The sequence below is a fragment of the Chiloscyllium plagiosum genome, unplaced genomic scaffold, assembly GCF_037043375.1.
Source record: "Chiloscyllium plagiosum isolate Xiang-an unplaced genomic scaffold, Cpla_swu_hap1 HiC_scaffold_16, whole genome shotgun sequence".
In the NCBI taxonomy this organism is placed as follows: Eukaryota; Metazoa; Chordata; class Chondrichthyes; order Orectolobiformes; family Hemiscylliidae; genus Chiloscyllium; species Chiloscyllium plagiosum.
This window is the reverse complement of record NW_028270154.1, coordinates 42202623-42222148: the sequence shown is the minus strand read 5'-3', so window position 1 is coordinate 42222148 and position 19526 is coordinate 42202623. Positions and strand designations below refer to the sequence as shown.

General features: G+C 44.2%; 1 protein-coding gene across 1 annotated transcript in view; it reads left to right on the top strand.

Moving 5' to 3' along the window:
* Positions 1-19526, top strand: part of LOC122556638 (uncharacterized) — a 126370-nt gene that overhangs the window by 71049 nt on the left and 35795 nt on the right. Inside the window, exons 9-11 of the mRNA XM_087995047.1 lie at positions 9754-9834; positions 13244-13297; positions 14157-14183. Of these exons, the coding sequence (XP_087851173.1) occupies positions 9754-9834; positions 13244-13297; positions 14157-14183 (162 nt within the window). The remainder of the gene's footprint in view (positions 1-9753; positions 9835-13243; positions 13298-14156; positions 14184-19526) is intronic.

The window sequence follows — 19526 nt, the reverse complement described above, 5'->3', positions numbered from 1 at the left end:
GGTGTGTCCTGTGGAACTGGTCCTCCTGGGAACAGATACGGCGGAGGCGGAGGAATTGGGAATAGTGGCTTGCATTTTTACAGGAGGCAGGGTGGGAGGAGGTGTAGTCGAGGTAGCTGTGGGAGTTGGTGGGTTTATAGAAAATGTCAGTGAGTCGGTCCTCTTGGATGGAGGTGGAGAGGTCCAGGAAGGGGAAGGAGGTGTAAGAGATGGTCCAGGTGAATTTAAAGTCTGGGTGGAATGTGTTGGTGAAGTTGATGAACTGTTCACCCTCCACATGGGAACTCGAGATGGCACCGATGCAGTCAGCAATGTAATGGAGGAAAAGTGGGGGAGTGGTGCCGTTGTAACTGCGGTAGGTAGACTGTTCCACGTAGCCGACAAAGAGACAGGCATAGTGAGGCCCATGTGGATGCCCATGACTACAAACGTTGATTTTTTCTGCTCCTTGAATGCTGCTTGACCTGCTGTGCTTTTCCAGCACCACAGTCTCGACTCTAATCTCCAGCATCTGCGGTCCTCATTTTCTCTATATAGATCATATCCACTGCTCTGCCATCATCAATCCTCTTTGTTACTACTTCAAAAAACTCAATCATGTTCATGAGACGTGATTTCCCATGCACAAAGCCATGTTGACTATCCCTAATCAGTCCTTGCCTTCCCAAATACATGTACATCCGGTCCTTCAGGATTCCCTCTAACAACTTGCCCACCACCGACGTCAGGCTCACTGGTATACAGTTCCCTGGCTTTTCCTTACCACCTTCCTTAAATAGTGGCACCACATTAGCCAACCTCAGTCTTCTGGCACCTCACCTGTGACTATTGTTGATACAAATACCTCAGCAAAGGGGGCTAGCAATCACTTCTCTAGCTTCCCACAGAGTTCTGGGGTACATCTGATCAGGTCCTGGGGATTTATCCTACTATATGCTTTTCAAGACATCCAGCACCACCTCTTCTCTAATATGGACATTTTTCAAAATGTCACCATCTATTTCCTCACATTCTATATCTTCCATGTCCTTCTCCACAGTAAATACTGATCAAAATAGTCATTTAGTATCTCTCCCATCTCCTGCGGCTCCACACATAGGCTGCCTTGCAAATCTTTGAGGGACCTTATTCCCTCCCTAGTTACCCTTTTGTCCTTAATATATTTATAAAAACCCTTTGAATTCTCCTTAACCTTATTTGCCACAGCTATCTCATGTCCCCTTTTTGCCTGCCTGATTTCCTTCTTAAGTATACTCCTACTGCTGTATACTCTTCGAAGGATTGATTCGATCTCTCCTGTCTATACTTGACGTTCTCCCCGTGTCTGCGTGGGTTTCCTCCGGGTGCTCCGGTTTCCTCCCACAGTCCAAAGATGTGCAGGTCAGGTGAATTGGCCATGCTAAATTGCCCGTAGCGTTAGGTAAGGGGTAAATGTAGGGGTATGGGTGGGTTGCGCTTCGGCGGGTCGGTGTGGACTTGTTGGGCCGAAGGGCCTATTTCCACACTGTAATGCAATGTAATGACATATGCTTCCTTTTTTTTTCTTCACCAAAACCTCAATTTCTTTAGTCATCCAGCCTTTCCTTTCATCCTAACAGGAATATACTGTCTCTGGACTCTTGTTGTCTCATTTCTGAAGGCTTCCCATTTTCCAGCCGTCCTTTCACCTGTGAACATCTGCCCCCAGTCAGCTTTTCAAAGTTCTTGCCTAATACTGTCAAAACTGGCCTTCCTCCAATTTAGATCTTCAGTTTTTAGATCTGGTCTATCCTTTTCCATCACTATTTTAAAACTAATACAATTATGGTCGCTGGCTTCAAAGTGCTCCCTTACTGACACCTCAGTCACCTGCCCTGCCTCATTTCCCAAGAGTAGGTCAAGTTTTGCACCTTCTCTAGTAGGTACATCCACATACTGAATAAAAAAAATTTCCTGTACACTCTGAAAAACTTCCTCTCCATCTAAACCCTTATCACTATGGCGGTCTCGGTCTATGTTTGGAAAGTTAAAATCCCCTACCATAACCACCCTATTATTCTTACAGGTAACTAAGGTCTCCTTACAAATTTGTTTCTCCATTTCCTGCTGACTAATTGGGGTCTATAATACAATCCCACGAAGGTGATCATCCCTTTCTTATTTCTCAGTTCCACCCAAATAACTTCCATTGATGTATTCCCAGGAATATCCTCACTAAGTACAGCAGTAATGCTATCCCTTATCAAAAACTCGACTCCCCCGCCTCTCTTGCCCCCTTTCTAATCTTTCTATCACATTTGTATCCTGGAACATTAAGCTGCTAGTGCTGTCCATCCCTGAGCCACATCGCTGTAATTGCTACGATATCCCGTCCCATGTTCCTAACCATGCTGTGAGTTCATCTGCCTTCCCTGTTAGGCATCTTGCATTGAAATAAATGCAGTTTAATTAATCAGTCCTACCTTGTTCTCTGCTTTGTTCCTGCCTGCCCTGACTGTTTGACTTGCTCCTTTTCCCAACAGTACTAGTCTCAGATTGATCACTTTCCTCACTGTTTCCCTGGCTCCCAAACTCCCATCTTGCTCATTTAAATCCTCCCAAGCAGCTCCAGCAGTTGTACTCTCCCTGACATTATATTAGTCCCCTTCCAATTCAGGTGCAATCCATCCTTCTTGTACAGGTCACTTTTACCCCAGAAGAGATTCCAATGATCCAAAAATGTGAATCCTTCTCCCATACGCCAGCTCCTCAGCCACACATTCATCTGCTCTATCCTACTCTTCCCACCCTCACTAGCTCATAGCACCAGGAGTATTCCAGATACTACTACCCTTGAGGACCTCCTTTTAAAATTCCTGCCTAACTTCCTATATTCTCCCTTCAGAATCTCATCCTTTTCCCTTCCTATGTCATTGGTTTCATTGTGTACAATGACCTTCTTTTGGCCCCTCTCCCCTTTTGAGAACATTCTGCTCCTTTCTTGTCATTTAGTGTAGACTGAAGCCTCTGATATTTCTCAACACCACGCAGTGAAGAGAATGACATCATACAATGTCAGTGTCTCACCTGTAGCAAATACCCTGCATGTTACACGTGAGCTTTGAGAGGGGAACAGTGCATCACTAAGCTGTATGTCTAGAGTTCAAGGGAAATGAGCAATGTTCTCTCTCTGAACCCAGAGCCACTGGGAAGCTACGTGCATTGTGGTGATGCATTTCCTCCATTTGGAATTCACTGCTGCATGTCTGAATCAGGGCGACGAGTGCAAAAAGTGCATATAGAGGCATCACTAAGGGGCTGCTCTCTTCAGGGCTGATTCCACTGGTGCCTGCAGGAGACAAGAGGGAGTAAGTTGCAAAATAGGGGTAGAGTTTGGGCATTTGAAAATGCAGTCATTGTGCTGGTAATGGGAGTGCAGTACAGGACTTGACAATAAAGCTTATTTTCTGGTTGGGCCATGTAGGTTGCATCACTGTATGATGGTCACAGTCCTCTCCTGGTAATGCAAGGGCTCTCCCCTCATAGTGAGAGAGGAGCTGGTTGTCAACCCCACCCATCTGGGCTCTCTTGAGTCAAATGTGGATTGTTTACTCCTGTCATGAGACAAAGAGAGTGATTGAGTGAAATGAATGTGGCTGGCACAGCTGTTAGTGCTGGAGTGAATTGGGAAAAAGTGGTGAGATGTCTTGAGTCAGTGAAGACGAAGTGCAGAGGACAAGCAGAATTAGAAGTCTGAGGGGGTCGAGTGAGACGCCAAGGTAATAGTGAGTGTGGTAGACCATGAGGTTTCAGTGACAGAGTTAGAAGTGTGAAGTAGCAGAGATTTAGCAAGTTCTATGACCATAACTGACTCAGCACTAAAATCTCTCCTGACCTCTCAATTCTTCTGACTACAATCTCTTTTGCTTCCCTTGCTTCTCCACCTTTGTGAATTCTCTGGATTTCTTTTCACATGCTACACTGACTCTGCGTCTGATTTTCTTCCATTAAGTCACCTCTTAATCAACTCTTTGAATTCAATGTTATAGAGTCATCGAGTGATACAGCACAGAAACATGCTGACCAAGTTTCCCAAACTGAACTAGTCCCCTGTGCCTGCGTTTGACTGATGTCCTTCTAAACCTTTCCTATTCATGAACCTGTCCAAATACTTTCAAATGTTGTAACTGTATCTGCATCTACCACTTCTTCTGGCAGTTTATTCCACATACAAACCACTTTCTATGTGAAAAAACTGCCTTTCAGATCCCTTTTAAGTCAGTCTTTGTGGCTTTCTTTGGCATCACACTTTGCCAAGAAATAAGCTTTCCTTGTCTAATAGATTTCCTCCAAGTTTTTAAGTAAAAGGAAATAGTATTCCATGTGCTGAGTACATAACCATCTTTTGTCTCACACATTGAAGGAAGTGCTCTATTTCTGCTCAGTGACAGAAAATAAAATCGCATTTCTTCCAAGAAGGAAAAAGAGACACTTAAAAATTCCACAAGATAGCATTAAGATCTCTTCCTCAGTTTTATTTTTGTCTCTGTGAAAAATAATGCTGAACTTTACATGTTGGAAAGTCTGTACACACCATAATGGCTGAGCTAAATGCTTACTTAAAGTTGCACTTTGGACATAACAATTGCCTTTGTTGAGATGGCAAACCTGGTAAGGTTTCTGTCCCTGATTCAATTCAACTACCATTACTACAAAATCCATTTGATTTTGTAGGGCTGGGAAATTGACTAAGGTTCCATGTTTAAATAACCTACAAGCCCACACACAGATGGGACCAACTGGATGACACACCAAAGTGCCCAAAGTATAAGACAGCAACTTCAGGAGAGAAAAGTAAGCATTTAAAGGAATATTATATTTCATAGCATTATTTCCAGGAGTACGCTGTATAACTGATGTTTTTCTAACTTACTGGGAATATGGTGTCTTTATATAAATGTGTTCTGAAACTATAGAACTAGGAAGGCTCAATAAGGATTCTTTCTTGATTATATGTTTTTGGAGATAAGTCTCTTGATTAAACTTAAAATATAAGCTGGGGCAGTGTTTGTAGAGGAATAAGACGGTGTTATTTTCTGGGTCTGTAGATTGTGAAGGAGCAAAAATGGCCTTTGCAGTGATATGTACTTGTCAGTTTAAAGACAGTTTAAGGGTTACTGTGGATTATATCTGCCCCAAATGCTGTTAGATGCGAATCTTATCAGATTGAGTGGATCAGTTGGAGAGACAGATAGAAGCGATGAGGAATTTGCAACAGCAACAGTATGTGATGGATGGCAGTTATAGGAAGGGGGGAAAAAGTCTCAGATACAGTCACATAGTTGGGTTAACTCCAGGAAGGGTAAGAGAGGTAGGCAGCTAGTGCAGGAGTCTTTTGTGGATATACCCATTTCAAACAGGTATGCTGTTTTGGAAAATGTACGGGGTGATGGATTCTCAGGGGAACGGAGCACGAACAGCCAAGTTTCTGGTATTGAGACTGTCTCTAATGCAACAAGGGGTACGTCGGCTGCCAAGAGATCAATTTTGTTAGGGGATTCTGTAGTCAGAGGTACAGACAGACGTTTCTGTGGCCAGCAGAAAAAAAGCAGAATGATGTGTTGTTTCCCTGGTGCCAGGATCAAGGATGTCTCAGAGCGGCAGCAGAATGGTCTCACGGGGGAAGAGGGGCCAGCAGGAGGTCATTGTCCACATTGGAACCAACGACATGGGAAGGGAAAAGGTTGAGACTCTGAAGGGAGATTACATAGAGTTAGGCAGAAATTTAAAAAGGAGGTCCTCAAGGGTAGTAATATCTGGATCACTCCCGGTGCTATGAGCTAGTGAGGGCAGGGATAGGAGGATAGAGCAGATGAATGCATGGCTGAGGAGCTGGTGTATGGGAGAAGGATTCACATTTTGGATTATTGGAATCTCTTTTGGGGTAGAAGGTGACCTGTACAAGAAGGACGGATTGCACCTAAATTGGATGGGGACTAATATATTGGCAGGGACATTTGCTAGAACTGCTTGGGAGGATTCAAAGTAGTAAGGTGGGGTGGGGGGGGGACCCAGGGAGATAGTGAGGAAAGAGATCGATCTGAGATGGGTACAGCGAGTCAAACAAGGCAGGCAGGGACAAGGTAGGACTAATAAATTAAACTGCATTTATTTCAATGCAAGGGGCCTAACAGGGAAGGCAGTTGAACTCAGGGCATGGTTAGGAACATGGGACTGGGATATCATAGCAATTAAGGAAACCTGGCTCAGGGATGGGCTGGACTGGCAGCAGAATGTTCTAGGATACAAATGCTACAGGAAGGATAGAAAGGGAGGCAAGAGAGGAGGGGGTATGATATTTTTGATAAGGGATAGTGTTACACCTGTGCTGAGGGAGGATATTCCTGGAAATACCTCCAGGGAAGGTATTTGGGTGGAACTGAGAAATAAGATCACCTTATTGGGATTGTATTATAGACCCCCCCAATAGTCAGAGGGAAATTGAGAAACAAACTTGTAAGGAGATCTCAGCTATCTGTAAGAATAATAGGGTAGTTATGGTAGGGGATTTTAACTTTCCAAATATTGACTGGGACTGCCATAGTGTTAAAGGTTTAGAGGGAGAGGAATTTCTTAAGTGTGTACAAGACAATTTTCTGATTCAGTATGTGGATGTACCTACTACAGAAGGTACAAAACTTGACCTACTCTTGGGACATAAGGCAGGGCAGGTGACTGAGGTGTCAGTGGGGGAGCACTTTGGGGCCAACGACCATAATTCTATTCATTTTAAAATAGTAATGGAAAAGGATAGACCAGATCTAAAAGTTGAAGTTCTAAATTGGAGAAAGGCCAATTTTGACGGTATTAGGCAAGAACTTTCGAAAGTTGATTGGAGGCAGATGTTCGCAGGTAAAGGGACGGCTGGAAAAATGGGAAGCTGGAAAAATGGTGGGCGGCACCGTGGCACAGTGGTTAGCACTGCTGCCTCACAGCGCCAGAGACCCGGGTTCAATTCCCGCCTCAGGCGACCGACTGTGTGGAGTTTGCACATTCTCCCCGTGTCTGCGTGGGTTTCCTCCGGGTGCTCCGGTTTCCTCCCACAGTCCAAAATTGTGCAGGTTAGGTGAATTGGCTGTAGTGTTAGGTGCAGGGGTAAATGTAGGGGAATGGGTCTGGGTGGGTGCGCTTCGGCGGGTCGGTGTGGACTTGTTGGGCCGAAGGGCCTGTTTTCGCACTGTAAGTAATCTAAAGAAATCTAAAAGAAATGAGATAACAAGAATCCAGAGAAAGTATATTCCTGTTAGGATGAAAGGGAAGGCTGGTAGGTATAGGGAATGCTAGATGACTAAAGAAATTGAGGGTTTGGTTAAGAAAAAGAAGGAAGCATGTGTCAGGTATAGACAGGATAGATCGAGTGAATCCTTAGAAGAGTATAAAGGAAGTAGGAGTATACTTAAGAGGGAAATCAGGAGGGCAAAAAAGGGGACATGAGATAGCTTGGTCAAATAGAATTAAGCAGAATCCAAAGGGGTTTTACAAATATATTAAGGACAAAAGGGTAACTAGGGAGAGAATAGGACCCCTCAAAGATCAGCAAGGCGGCCTTTGTGTGGAGCCACAGAAAATAGGGGAGATACTAAATGAATATTTTGCATCAGTATTTACTGTGGAAAAGAATATGGAAGATATAGACTGTAGGGAAATAGATGGTGACATCTTGCAAAATGTCCATATTACAGAGGAGGAAGTGCTGGATGTCTTGAAACAGTTAAAGGTGGATAAATCCCCAGGACCTGATCAGGTGTACCCGAGAACTCTGTGGGAAGCTAGAGAAGTGATTGCTGGACGTCTTGCTGAGATATTTGTATCATCGATAGTCACAGGTGAGGTGCCGGAAGACTGGAGGTTGGCAAACGTGGTGCCACTGTTTAAGAAGGGCGGTAATGACAAGCCAGGGAACTATAGACCAGTGAACCTGACCTCGGTGGTGGGCACGTTGTTGGAGGGAATCCTGAGGGACAGGATGTACATGTATTTGGAAAGACAAGGTCTGATTCTGGATAGTCAACATGGCTTTGTGAGTGGGAAATCATGTTTCACAAACTTGATTGAGTTTTTTGATGAAGTAACAAAGAAGATTGATGAGGGCACAGCAGTAGATGTGATCTATATGGACTTCAGTAAGGCGTTCAACAAGGTTCCCCATGGGAGACTGATTAGATCTCATGGAATACAGGGAGAACTAGCCATTTAGATACAGAACTGGCTCAAAGATAGAAGACAGAGGGTGGTGGTGGAGGGTTGTTTTTCAGACTGGAGGCCTGTGACCAGTGGAGTGCCACAAGGATCGGTGCTAGGTCCTCTACATTTTGTCATTTACATAAATGATTTGGATGCGAGCATAAGAGGTACAGTTAGTAAGTTTGCAGATGACACCAAGATTGGAGGTGTAGTGCACAGCGAAGAGGGTTACCTCAGATTACAACAGGATCTGGATCAGATGGGCCAATGGGCTGAGAAGTGGCAAATGAAGTTTAATTCCGTTAAATGCGAAGTGCTGCATTTTGGGAAAGCAAATCTTAGTAGGACTTATATACTTAATGGTAAGGTCCTAGGGAGTGTTGCTGAACAAAGAGACCTTGGAGTGCAGGTTCATAGCTCCTTGAAAGTGGAGTCGCAGGTAGATAGGTTAGTGAAGAAGGCGTTTGGTGTGCTTTCCTTTTTGATCAGAGTATTGAGTACAGGAGTTGGGAAGTCATGTTGCAGCTGTACAGGACATTGGTTAGGCCACTGTTGGAATATTGCATGTTCTGGTCTCCTTCCTATCGGAAAGATGTTGTGAAACTTGAAAGGGTTCAGAAAAGATTTACAAGGATGTTGCCAGGTTTGGAGGATCTGAGCTACAGGGAGAGGCTGAACAGGCTGGGGCTGTTTTCCCTGGAGCGTCGGAGGGTGAGGGGTGACCTTATAGAGGTTTACAAAATTATGAGGGGCATGGATAGAATAAATAGGCAAAGTCTTTTCCCTGGGGTCGGGGAGTCCAGAACTAGAGGGCATAGGTTTAAGGTGAGAGGGGAAAGTTATCAAAGAGACCTAAGGGGCAACTTTTTCAGCAGAAAAAGGTGGTACATGTATGGAATGAGCTGCCAGAGGAAGTGGTGGAGGCTGGTACAATTGCAACATTTCAAAGGCATTTGGATAGGTATATGAATAGGAAGGGTTTGGAGGGATATGGGCCGGGTGCTGGCAGGTGGGACTAGATTGGGTTGGGATATCTGGTCGGCATGGACGGGTTGGACCGAAGGGTCTGTTTCCATGCTGTACATCTCTATGACTCTATGACTGTAAGACAGTTGCTTGGAGGATGGGGTATGATTTGCACGAGAATCTCACGAGATTTATATCAATTTAATCTTTGTTTTAAATTCCTTTAGAATGGGAGGACATTTCTCTATCTCTTGTCCCAACACACTGTGACATCTGTTGGTATCCAGGGAATTGCCACGCTAATTGCACCCTCCGTAAGCCTGGAACACCACCTCCCATTGCCTAAAAATAGCAACAGCTCTGTAATGGGTCAGCCAAAGACTTATCAGAGCATTTATTTCATGGCTTTACCTTTCACCCTTTAAATGAGCTTTGGTTCTACTATTGGAGCAGCATTGCACCGTTTCAGTTTTTATATCTCTGAGGTGGACAAACCATATAACCATGCTATTAGTGAGGCTTCCAAAAGTCCAATGCCATGGCATCTGTGATAAATCGTTGGAACTAATTCTGCTTTCTCCTTAGGGTGAACCAGGATTGAATGGTAATAAAGGTGAAAAGGGTGATGGCAGTAGAAAAGGTGATAGAGGTTTTCCTGGCATACAGGTATGTGAACAGATGCCATGTCTTTAATCCAAAGTAAAACACAGAGCTTTATCTGAATGTAACTTCACCAATGATTACTTTATTAAAAATGCTGAAATGAAAATGACAAAGAGGCTAACTGTAGAAAATAATCCTCATTTACCTATCGAAGCATCAACAAACTAGATTCTCAAAGACGGGTGGGTTGGGGCAGTTAAAGATATGTGGGAAGTTAAAATTGTAACAGTTCCATAAACTGACTGCATTATGAGCAGCTCTGGAATTAATGGAGGTATATTTTGCTGCATGCAAGAAGCCTGCTCACTGGAGGAGATTCAAGAACTATCTCATGCTATTGAAGGAAGTGAGAGTGGCAATTGTAGGACCATTGGCTGTAACCGTAAGGTCTTCCTTCGACTCTTCAGAAGCTGCCAGAAGTCTGGAGAACTGCAAACAGCATATCCTTTCTCAAAGCCCAGCAATTATAGACCAGTCAGTTTAGGTTCCGTGCTGGGAAAGTTTCTAGAAATAATTCTTGTAGTCACATTGTAGTCACATGGGAAAGGTGCATTGATTCGGAAGATTCCTAAAGGGTCATTTGTGTTCAACTGATTTTTTTGTAGATTTACTTGTCTGAAGAAAAATGAGGTGATGTCAGAGGCAGCCCAGTGAAATGTGTCATCATCAGAATAGTTGCAACAGAGATGGAGAAACTGGGAGAATGGGAGGATTCCATTCCATTAACATCTTTTTTAAAAAGTTCATACTTCCTCAGTCTAACAAATGAAACAATTTTCACAATCTTTTAAACATTATTTGTCAAAAAATACTTATAATGGACGAGCCTTCATAACAAAATCCCCCCAGTAATCTGTAGTGTATTGACCGTTATTGTGATATATCTGAAAGGGCAAGTTAGCACGTGGGACACAATAATGGAAAGCTGCAGAAATTGTATATATCATTACACTTCGTGCCATTAGAAAGCAAGGAAACTTAACAACGTGGAATTTTGTCAAATGTCACATATATACCCTTTGTGAATTATATTAGCTTTCTCGTATGCTTTCTACTGCTTCTAGTTTGTGGCCTCAGCAGAGAATGAGATTGACTGCTAGGGTGATTTTGACCAATGACTTCTGGGTTTTCACCCAGCACTGCATCATTCCACTGGGGAGCAGTTTGTGAAAATCGCAAATTAAAAGGCCACTGATAGATCAGGTCTTATTCTGATCAAGACAGCAGACATCTCCTGCACAGCTGTGGTCATGTGTTGCCTAGGCTCATTTGAAGTTCATGCTTGAAGCTCTCAGGGGACATCCCATCTTTATAATTTCCACTACTGTTGTCATTGTCCTCCCCTGATCTTGTCAGTATTGAGGAGAGTGAGTGAGTGTGGCATTTCTGCTAATAGCTCTCAAGTTAATGCCGTAACGTTCGAGGCCATTGTTGAAGGAGAATTACAATGTACCGCATCTGTGTCTAACTGACCAGAGTTTGGAGAGGATTGCACCCCTCAGAGGTAGAATCTCCTGTAAACTATTTTAACCCAGGCTTAACTTATGAGCTGAAAATCAATAGACAATAGGTGCAGGAGTAGGCCATTCTGCCCTTCGAGCCTGCACCACCATTCAATATGATCATGGCTGATCATCCTTAATCAGTATCCTGCCTTATCTCCATAACCCTTGATTCCACTATCCTTGAAGCTCTATCCAACTCTTTCTTAAATGAATCCAGAGACTGGGCCTCCACTGCCCTCTGGGGCAGAGCATTCCACACAGCCACCACCCTCTGGGTGAAGAAGTTTCTCCTCATCTCTGTCCTAAATGGTCTACCCCGTATTTTTAAGCTGTGTCCTCTGGTTCTACCTTTTGTCTTAGAATGATACATTTCAGTCATATTGATCTGGTTCTTTCTGGTCACAGATCCACTAAATGGTCCTTGCTTTATTTCTAATCAAATCTCTTTGTTTGTGCCACATATTGGTGAAATCTACTAAACACATCACTGAATTATAAATAATTATGCTTAAACCTGATATATGGGCTTAATTTGTGCAAATTTCATACTGGTTTTAAATTCTTAGAAAGACCACCAACCCAGAAGAAATGTAATTGAGGGAGAAGACGTACTGTGTTGAGCTGCAGCATTACTGCACCTTCTGTGCCAGTATACATTAGAGTTGTTGTCAGGATAATAGAGCTATATTCTAAGACTCTCCAATTTATTTATCATCTGTTGACAGGAACATTAAAGAAGAGAATGGATATCACCTAGTACACCTACAATTGCACTCCTCACTTTTGAGCATTGATGATGCCTTCCATCTGCTTGCATTCCTTTACAATACCCAATCCTTCCTTTGTCCAACTTACAAATATGTGGATACAGATACACACACACACGTACACACACGCACGTACACACCAACACACACAGCTACAATCTCACATGTACACCACACACATGCTCCCACTTGCGTACCACACAACATGCACTGTCTCTCACGTACACTACATGTCCACCACAAGTGCACACTCACTCGCACCCATACGCATTCTCATGAACACACTTCACTCTTATACACACCACACACTATCTCGCACAATTATACTCACTCTCATATGCATGCACACATTTTCGCATATTCTCTCCTGTACGTGGTAACTCACTTACACATGCACAGACACACCATACATACCCCTCCCACACACTTTCAGTAGATGTTGTCTGATAGTGATGAGCTGGAAATGTGTTGCTGGAAAAGCGCAGCAGGTCAGGCAGCATCCAGGGAACAGGAGAATCGACGTTTCGGGCATAAGCCCTTCTTCAGGAAGGGCTTCCTGAAGAAGGGCTTATGCCTGAAACGTCGATTCTCCTGTTCCCTGGATGCTGCCTGACCTCCTGCGCTTTTCCAGCAACACATTTCCAGCTCTGATCTCCAGCATCTGCAGACCTCACTTTCTCCTTCTGATAGTGATGAGCCTGGGAATTGTATCTGAATTATTTTCCTTCCTAACCCTTGATAGTGAAGTATCTGTACTGCTACCATTCTGCTGAGTGAAAGCAGTACATTCAGTCAAAGCCAAGGGTTGAATACCTGAGCTTTCACATCTGCTATTGTTATTTTCCCCATTTGGACAGTGATTTGGTGGATCAGACCAATCCACTGAGGAGAACCTGCCCAGTTTTTTTTTTAGTCTACTGATTACAAATTGCTACACAAATTGTGAAAATGCATCTTATCCATTTGTGTCTTGGTTACTCACTACCTGAAGCACTTGAGGAGATTGGGAAGCTCCTCTTGGTCGTCGTGTGTCCAAGACTTAATGCAAGTATGAACACAAACCAACAAAGTAAGTAGAAACTAATTTCAAACCATAGAAATTGAAAGATGGTTAATATTATGCCATTTCTCCTTTTATAGGGAAATCCTGGTTCCATGGGTCCTGCAGGTCTACCTGGTCAAAAAGGAGAAAAGGTATGAATCTCAGATTTGTAATAATACAGAAGGCCATTTGATTAGATTAGATTAGATTCCCTACAGTGTGGAAACAGGCCTTTCATCCCAACAAGTCCACACTGAACCTCTGAAGAGCAACCCACCCAAACCCCTTTTCCCTCTGACTAATGCACCTAACACTATGGGCAATTTAGCATGGCCAATTCACCTAACCTGCACATCTTTGGACTGTGGGACGAAACTGGAGAACCCAGAAAAAACCTACGCAGACACGGGGAGAACGTGCAAACTCCACACAGACAGTTGCTCGACAATTGAACCTGGGACCCTGGTGCGGTGAGGCAGCAGTGCTAACCACTGAGTCACCGTGTCGCCCCATCTTTGGCTCCCTGAATGATAAATTCAGCAAGTGTCATACTTTTGCCTTATCCCGATAACTCTGCACATTCAGACAGTACTCCAGTTGCCTCTTTTAGACATCGATTGAGCCTCCTCTATAGTCCATTCTAGATCTTCACTGTTTCTCCTCATTGCCTTAAATCTATGCCTTCTCACCCGTGATCCTTTTGCAGTTGGAACAGTTTCTCCAGTCTCCCTATAGGGACTCTGTATAAGCTGCGATATGCATCCTTAAATATGCAGTTTTGCTGCCCTCTGCCCTGTACACCTACCCACTTCAACACTCACCTTCTTATTGAGATTACACATCAGCGGATCTCCTCTAACTTATGAATGCTTGATATTCTAGTTTTGGTATTAGTTGTGATGTATGTAGAAGCAATACAATATTTTAAAACCAATTACTGAGACAAAATTTCAAATTCAGATTTTGTACAGTGAAATTTAGTATCTGTTTTCTGCCCTGTTCCTTACACAGGGAAAACCTGGTGAATCGGGATTAGATGTAAGTACCTTTTGATTAAAGATTTAAAATGTGTTTTTAAATTAGAAAGTAAAATTATTAATTCAACCAATACTAGAGAAAGAAAGTGAATCAGCTCAAATTCATCATCGTTAGGGAATGTAGTGATGACTGAGGCTCTGCTAAAGAGCGAGCTTGAACTAATGCTGATAGTGGGCCATCTCTGGCATACACTCCAAGGTGGCCTCAGTGGAATACATGTGAATGTGAGAAAGTTGGAAGTGAGTTGACTTTCAGCCTGAGATTTCCTTCTCTTGCAGCCCACTATCCTCCACTCCACTTGATCCCTTATTACCCTTACCTTTTCTCACGCTCTCTTCTTTCTCTGTGCCACCTCAATCTTTTTCATCCTTTCACTGTCTTCTCTTCCTGTTGCCATTTGGCCCCTCACTACCTCCTTTCTCTTTTCTTCTCATCATACCTTTCCCTCTCTCATCCTTTCTGTCTGTCTTATTCTACCAACATTAACTTCATGAAAGAAATCCTAATGAGGCTGAAATAACTGCACAGAGGCTGACATCCTGTCACCAAGTCACCTTTTATTTTCTTGTACACAGTACACTGGCTGTCTCCACTGAGGTGATGCTAATCTGGGTATGCTTTTTCCCCTGTCTAGGTGACATCCTGAGTGCTTGGGAGCCTCCTGTGAAGCGCTTCTGTGATGTTTCCTCCGGCATTTATCGTGATTTGTATCTGCCGCTTCCGGTTGTCAGTTCAGCTGTCCGCTGCAGTGGCTGGTATATTGGGTCCAGGTCGATGTGCTTATCGATTGAATCTGTGGATGAGTGGCCACTGCAGCGGAAAGCTGGAACTGACAACCGGAAGCGGCAGATACATATCACGATAAATGCCGGAGGAAACATCACAGAAGCGCTTCACAGGAGGCTCCCAAGCACTGAGGATGTCACCTAAACAGGGGACGAAACGTCTGCAACACAAATTCCCAGCTCGGCGAACAGAACCACTACAACGAGCACCCGAGCTATAAATCTTCTCCCAAACTTTGAATGCTTTTTCCCCCACACTACCTCCTAACAACGGTAGTGCTTATATTTTCCCCAGCACCCATGTTGTGTGTGCGCAGGTGTGAGACCCAAAAGTGATCACTTCTCAGCTGCACACTTCACTTCCCACTTTCGGAATGTTGTCATCATGGCGAACGAACACAGCTGAACTCCCATTCTCTGATCGGGAATCGACCCTGGGCCGCAGCAGTGAAAGCACCGAATCCTAATTACTAGACCACCACAGAAGGGCTAATCTGGTATATCTTTTTCTTTTAAGTGCGGTAGTGCTTATAACACTCCTGTTTTTTTTTGTTTTTTTTATTTTTATTTATTTTTTATTTTTTTTTTATTTTTTTTTTATTTTTTTTTTATTTTTTTTTATATTTTAACCCCCACACTACCACCCAAGTGCGGTAGTGCTTATTTTATCCCCAGCACCCATGGTGTGTGTGTGTGCAGGTGTGAGACACAGTGGAAGACACAAAGTACACGAATCTTTATTCAAATTCCACCACCAGGAAGATAGGAAAACACCCGGGTGGCCAGTGACAAGCACTGCCCTTCACATCAAAGGGCAGTGCTGTGAGATCAAAACAGTGAAGGGGAGGGTAGGGACTAAATCAAAATAGAATTGGAGGGAGAAATGATGCACTCCACTCCCTGCGGCGCCCACCTCTCCCTGAACAACTCCAGGGTGTTGGTCGACACCGCGTGCTCCTTCTCCAAGGACACCCGGGCTCTAACATAACCGCGGAAGAGGGGCAGGCAGTCGGCCCTAACGACCCCCTCCACGGCCCGCTGCCTGGACCTGTTAATGGCCAGTTTGGCCAGGGCTAATCTGGTATATTGTTCAGTCAGGGCTTTTCTGATTGGACAAGTTAATAACCCCAATCAAGAACCTCATAGTTAATAAGGCCCACCTGGTTCCAGTCGCTACATCTCTCTTCCTGCTAGGTCTTTCAGGAGAATGTAGGCCTCCTCTTTTACTTGTAGCTTCTCTTGCATTGCTTCCAACCCAGTCCAATTACTCTGACTCAGGTATGGGCAGCGTGTATCAGACCATGGCTTATCTCTTGCGTCCTGAACATCTTGGGACAATTTCCTCCTTTTCTTCTGGCAGCAACAGCATCGAGGCTGCATCCATTTCAGACTCTGAGGTGGATGGAGGGGGAGCTTCTGCGGTTTCTGCTGGGCCTTCTGGATGTTCTAAGAGACCAGGTATGTTTTGCTCTTGCCCCATTTTGCAAGTAACAGCTTTCAGATGATCCATATATTTGTTCTGGATGGTATCACCTACCTGAACTTCGTAAATCATGGGACCCGACCTTGCATAAACCTCACCTTGCACCCAAACATCGCCATTCCATTGTTCCAACACCAAACTTTATCCCCTGAATTAAAATTGTATCTCTTGCTTAGAGGAGGCATTTGGCTGGCATTGGCATTCTAGCTGCCATTTTGGCTTCTCCCCACTCCACCCCCAGGTCTAGAAATATCAGGTTTAACCTGGTGCGGAGTCTTCTCCCCCTTCAGCAACTCTGCTGGAGCTATCACTATTGTTGCTTGTGGAGTGGTCATATAATCTAACAAGAACCAGGACAGTTTGGCCTCAAATGATGCTGTAGTCTGCTTCTTAAAGCCTGCCTTCAATATTTGGACCGCTTTTTCCACTAGACCATTGGATGAATGATGGTTTGGAGCTGCCTTATGCCAAATGCCATTGTACGTTCGGAAATATTCAAACTCCCCGCTGGTAAATGATGTCCCATTGTCCGTGACCAATACCTCCGGGAGTCTGTGTATCTCAAACGGTGCCCACAGCTTCTCAATCGTCATCCTTGAGTTCTCTGAACAAACCTTATGCACGTCCCACCACTCTGAATGGACATCCACAATGACCAATAACATTTGAACTCATAAAAGGGCCAGTATAGTCAATGTGTAACAGAGTCCAGGATTTACCTGGTCATTCCCATGAATGTTGGGGGGCTGCTGCTGGCAGTTTTTATCCTTGTGGGCACTCTTGGCACTGCCTCACCAATGCAGCTATGTCAGCATCCAACCCTGGCCACCAAGTATAGCTTCTTGCTAGCATCTTCATCTTGGAAACTTCTCGATGACCCTGGTGGAATTCAGCCAGTATCCAGCAGCAACCTTTACTCAGGACAATGCCCTTGCTCCCCATTGTAATGTGCCGTCCTCTGCAGTGATCTGGTCTTGCCGGGTCCAAAAAAGGTTTCAATCCTGGTTGCGATGGCCTGTTATCGCTATTAATACTTTCGCTAGGACAGGATCTTTGTATCCGCACTTGTATATTGTCCGTGGTGACTGGAAGGGCACCCAGGAAGTTTAAAACCAAGACCAACTCTTCCACAGGAGTCACCACCAGTGGAATATACCAGTGAGAGGCAGCTCAAGGCATCCACATTAGCCACTTGGCTTCCTGGACAATGTTCTAACATGTAATTGTGCTGAGAATAAGGGTCCTCCACTGTGTTCTACTGAAGCTATGGGTGGCACCTCCTTGCCTTTCTTCAGTAGCCCTTGCAAAGCTCTGTTATCTGTTACTATGGCAAACTTCCATCCACAAAGGTACTGCTTGATATTTCTCACATCAAAAATCACTGCCCAACCTTCCTCCTTTATCTGGCCATACTTGCATTCGGCATCAACCAAAGTCTGGGAAGTGTACGCTATCGGTGTTCCTCTCTGTTGGCCGCCAGTGAGCCAACATTTCCCCAATATCATACGGGGAGGCCTTGCATGTCAGCACTACCTCTCACTTTGATTGTAGGGGGCTGATGACAATAGCTGATTTTTCACTCCCGTTAAGGCTAATTCTGGGCCACGTGACCATTTCCAAGGTTGACCCTTGTCCATAGCAGGTATAAGGGTGCTAAGAATGGTAGCCAGGTTATGGATGAATTTTCTGTAATAATTTCGTTAATCCAAGGAAACAACTAAGCTCCAGTATGGATGTGGGAGCTGGGTCTCCTTTGATCACCCTCACTTTCTCTTCCAACAGGCATAGCTTGGTGTTGTTGACTCTGTAACCCAAGTAGGTCATTTAGGGCGCCTGGAGGACACGTTTTTTCTGTTTAGTGGCTGTCTGGAAGAAACGTTTAAACTCTATGTCCAAGTTCTCCAAGTGCTCTTTATTGGTCTTCCTTGTAATTAGTAAGTCATCCAGATAAATTGCAACCTGGGGTAGCCCTTGTAAAATGGTCCACTGGAAAAGGGAGCAGACTGATAATATCCTAAATGGCAATCTTGTACATTGATATAAGCCTTATGGGTATTAATTGTAGCATACTTCTGGGACTCCTCATCCAGTCGCAATTGCAAATAGGCGTAGCTCACGGTCAGCTTCGTAAAGGATAGGACTACCCCCCCCCCACCAACTTTGCATAAATTCCTCTATGCAAGGAATTGGGGGTATTTATCTGGCTGTAAGATGCAGTTTACCGTTTGCTTAAAATTCTCACAAAGGTGAACCAAACCATTAGGTTTCACAATCAGTACACCCGGTGCTGTCCATTTTGCAAAATGCACTAGTTTGAAGATTCCTTCGCTCTCCAATATCCTGATTTCCACCTCTACTTTTGCCCACCAGGCAAGTAGCACTGGGCAGGCCTTCCAAAGTCTCAGAATTGCTTCCTGATCAACATGGAAAGTGGCTTTGGCCTCTTGGATAGTCCCAAGCCAATCCTGAAAACACGTCTGGGTATTTCACTAAGACTTCATTGAGGCAGCCATTTTCTAGTGAAAAAGTTTAAGCCAATCAAGGTGAATATTTCTCAACCAATTCCATCCCAATAGGCTTGAACCTGAGCCTTTTGTTACCATCAGTGGTAACTGCACCAATTACTTCTCATAGGAAACCAGAACTGAAGTCCTACCCTTAATCTGCAATGGTTCCCCAGTGTATGTTCTCAGTCTGGCTGAGGTCCTGAACAAGTTTAAGGGTTGGGGTCCCAAGTAAATCTTTTTAAAGACAGATTTTGCAACCACAGATACAGCTGCACTGGTATCAACCTCCATGGGAACTGGGTGGCCATTTAACCAAACATTAATTAAATTGACTTCAATTTGGGTGTCATTAAGCAACTTAGTTGTTCCAACCCACATGTAAAGGACCTTTCCAGAGGTGTGCATTTTCCTAGGTACTGGTCTCCAAGTTTTCTTACTCAAGTCAACCTTGTAGGACTCCTTTGCTGTTTTGAGCCTGCATACCACTGGCCAAGATCCTAAGGAACTGTTTGGCCTTGTTGTGGGGTTCTACTGTGGGTTGGCCTAGACTCCCTCTGCTCAGGATATG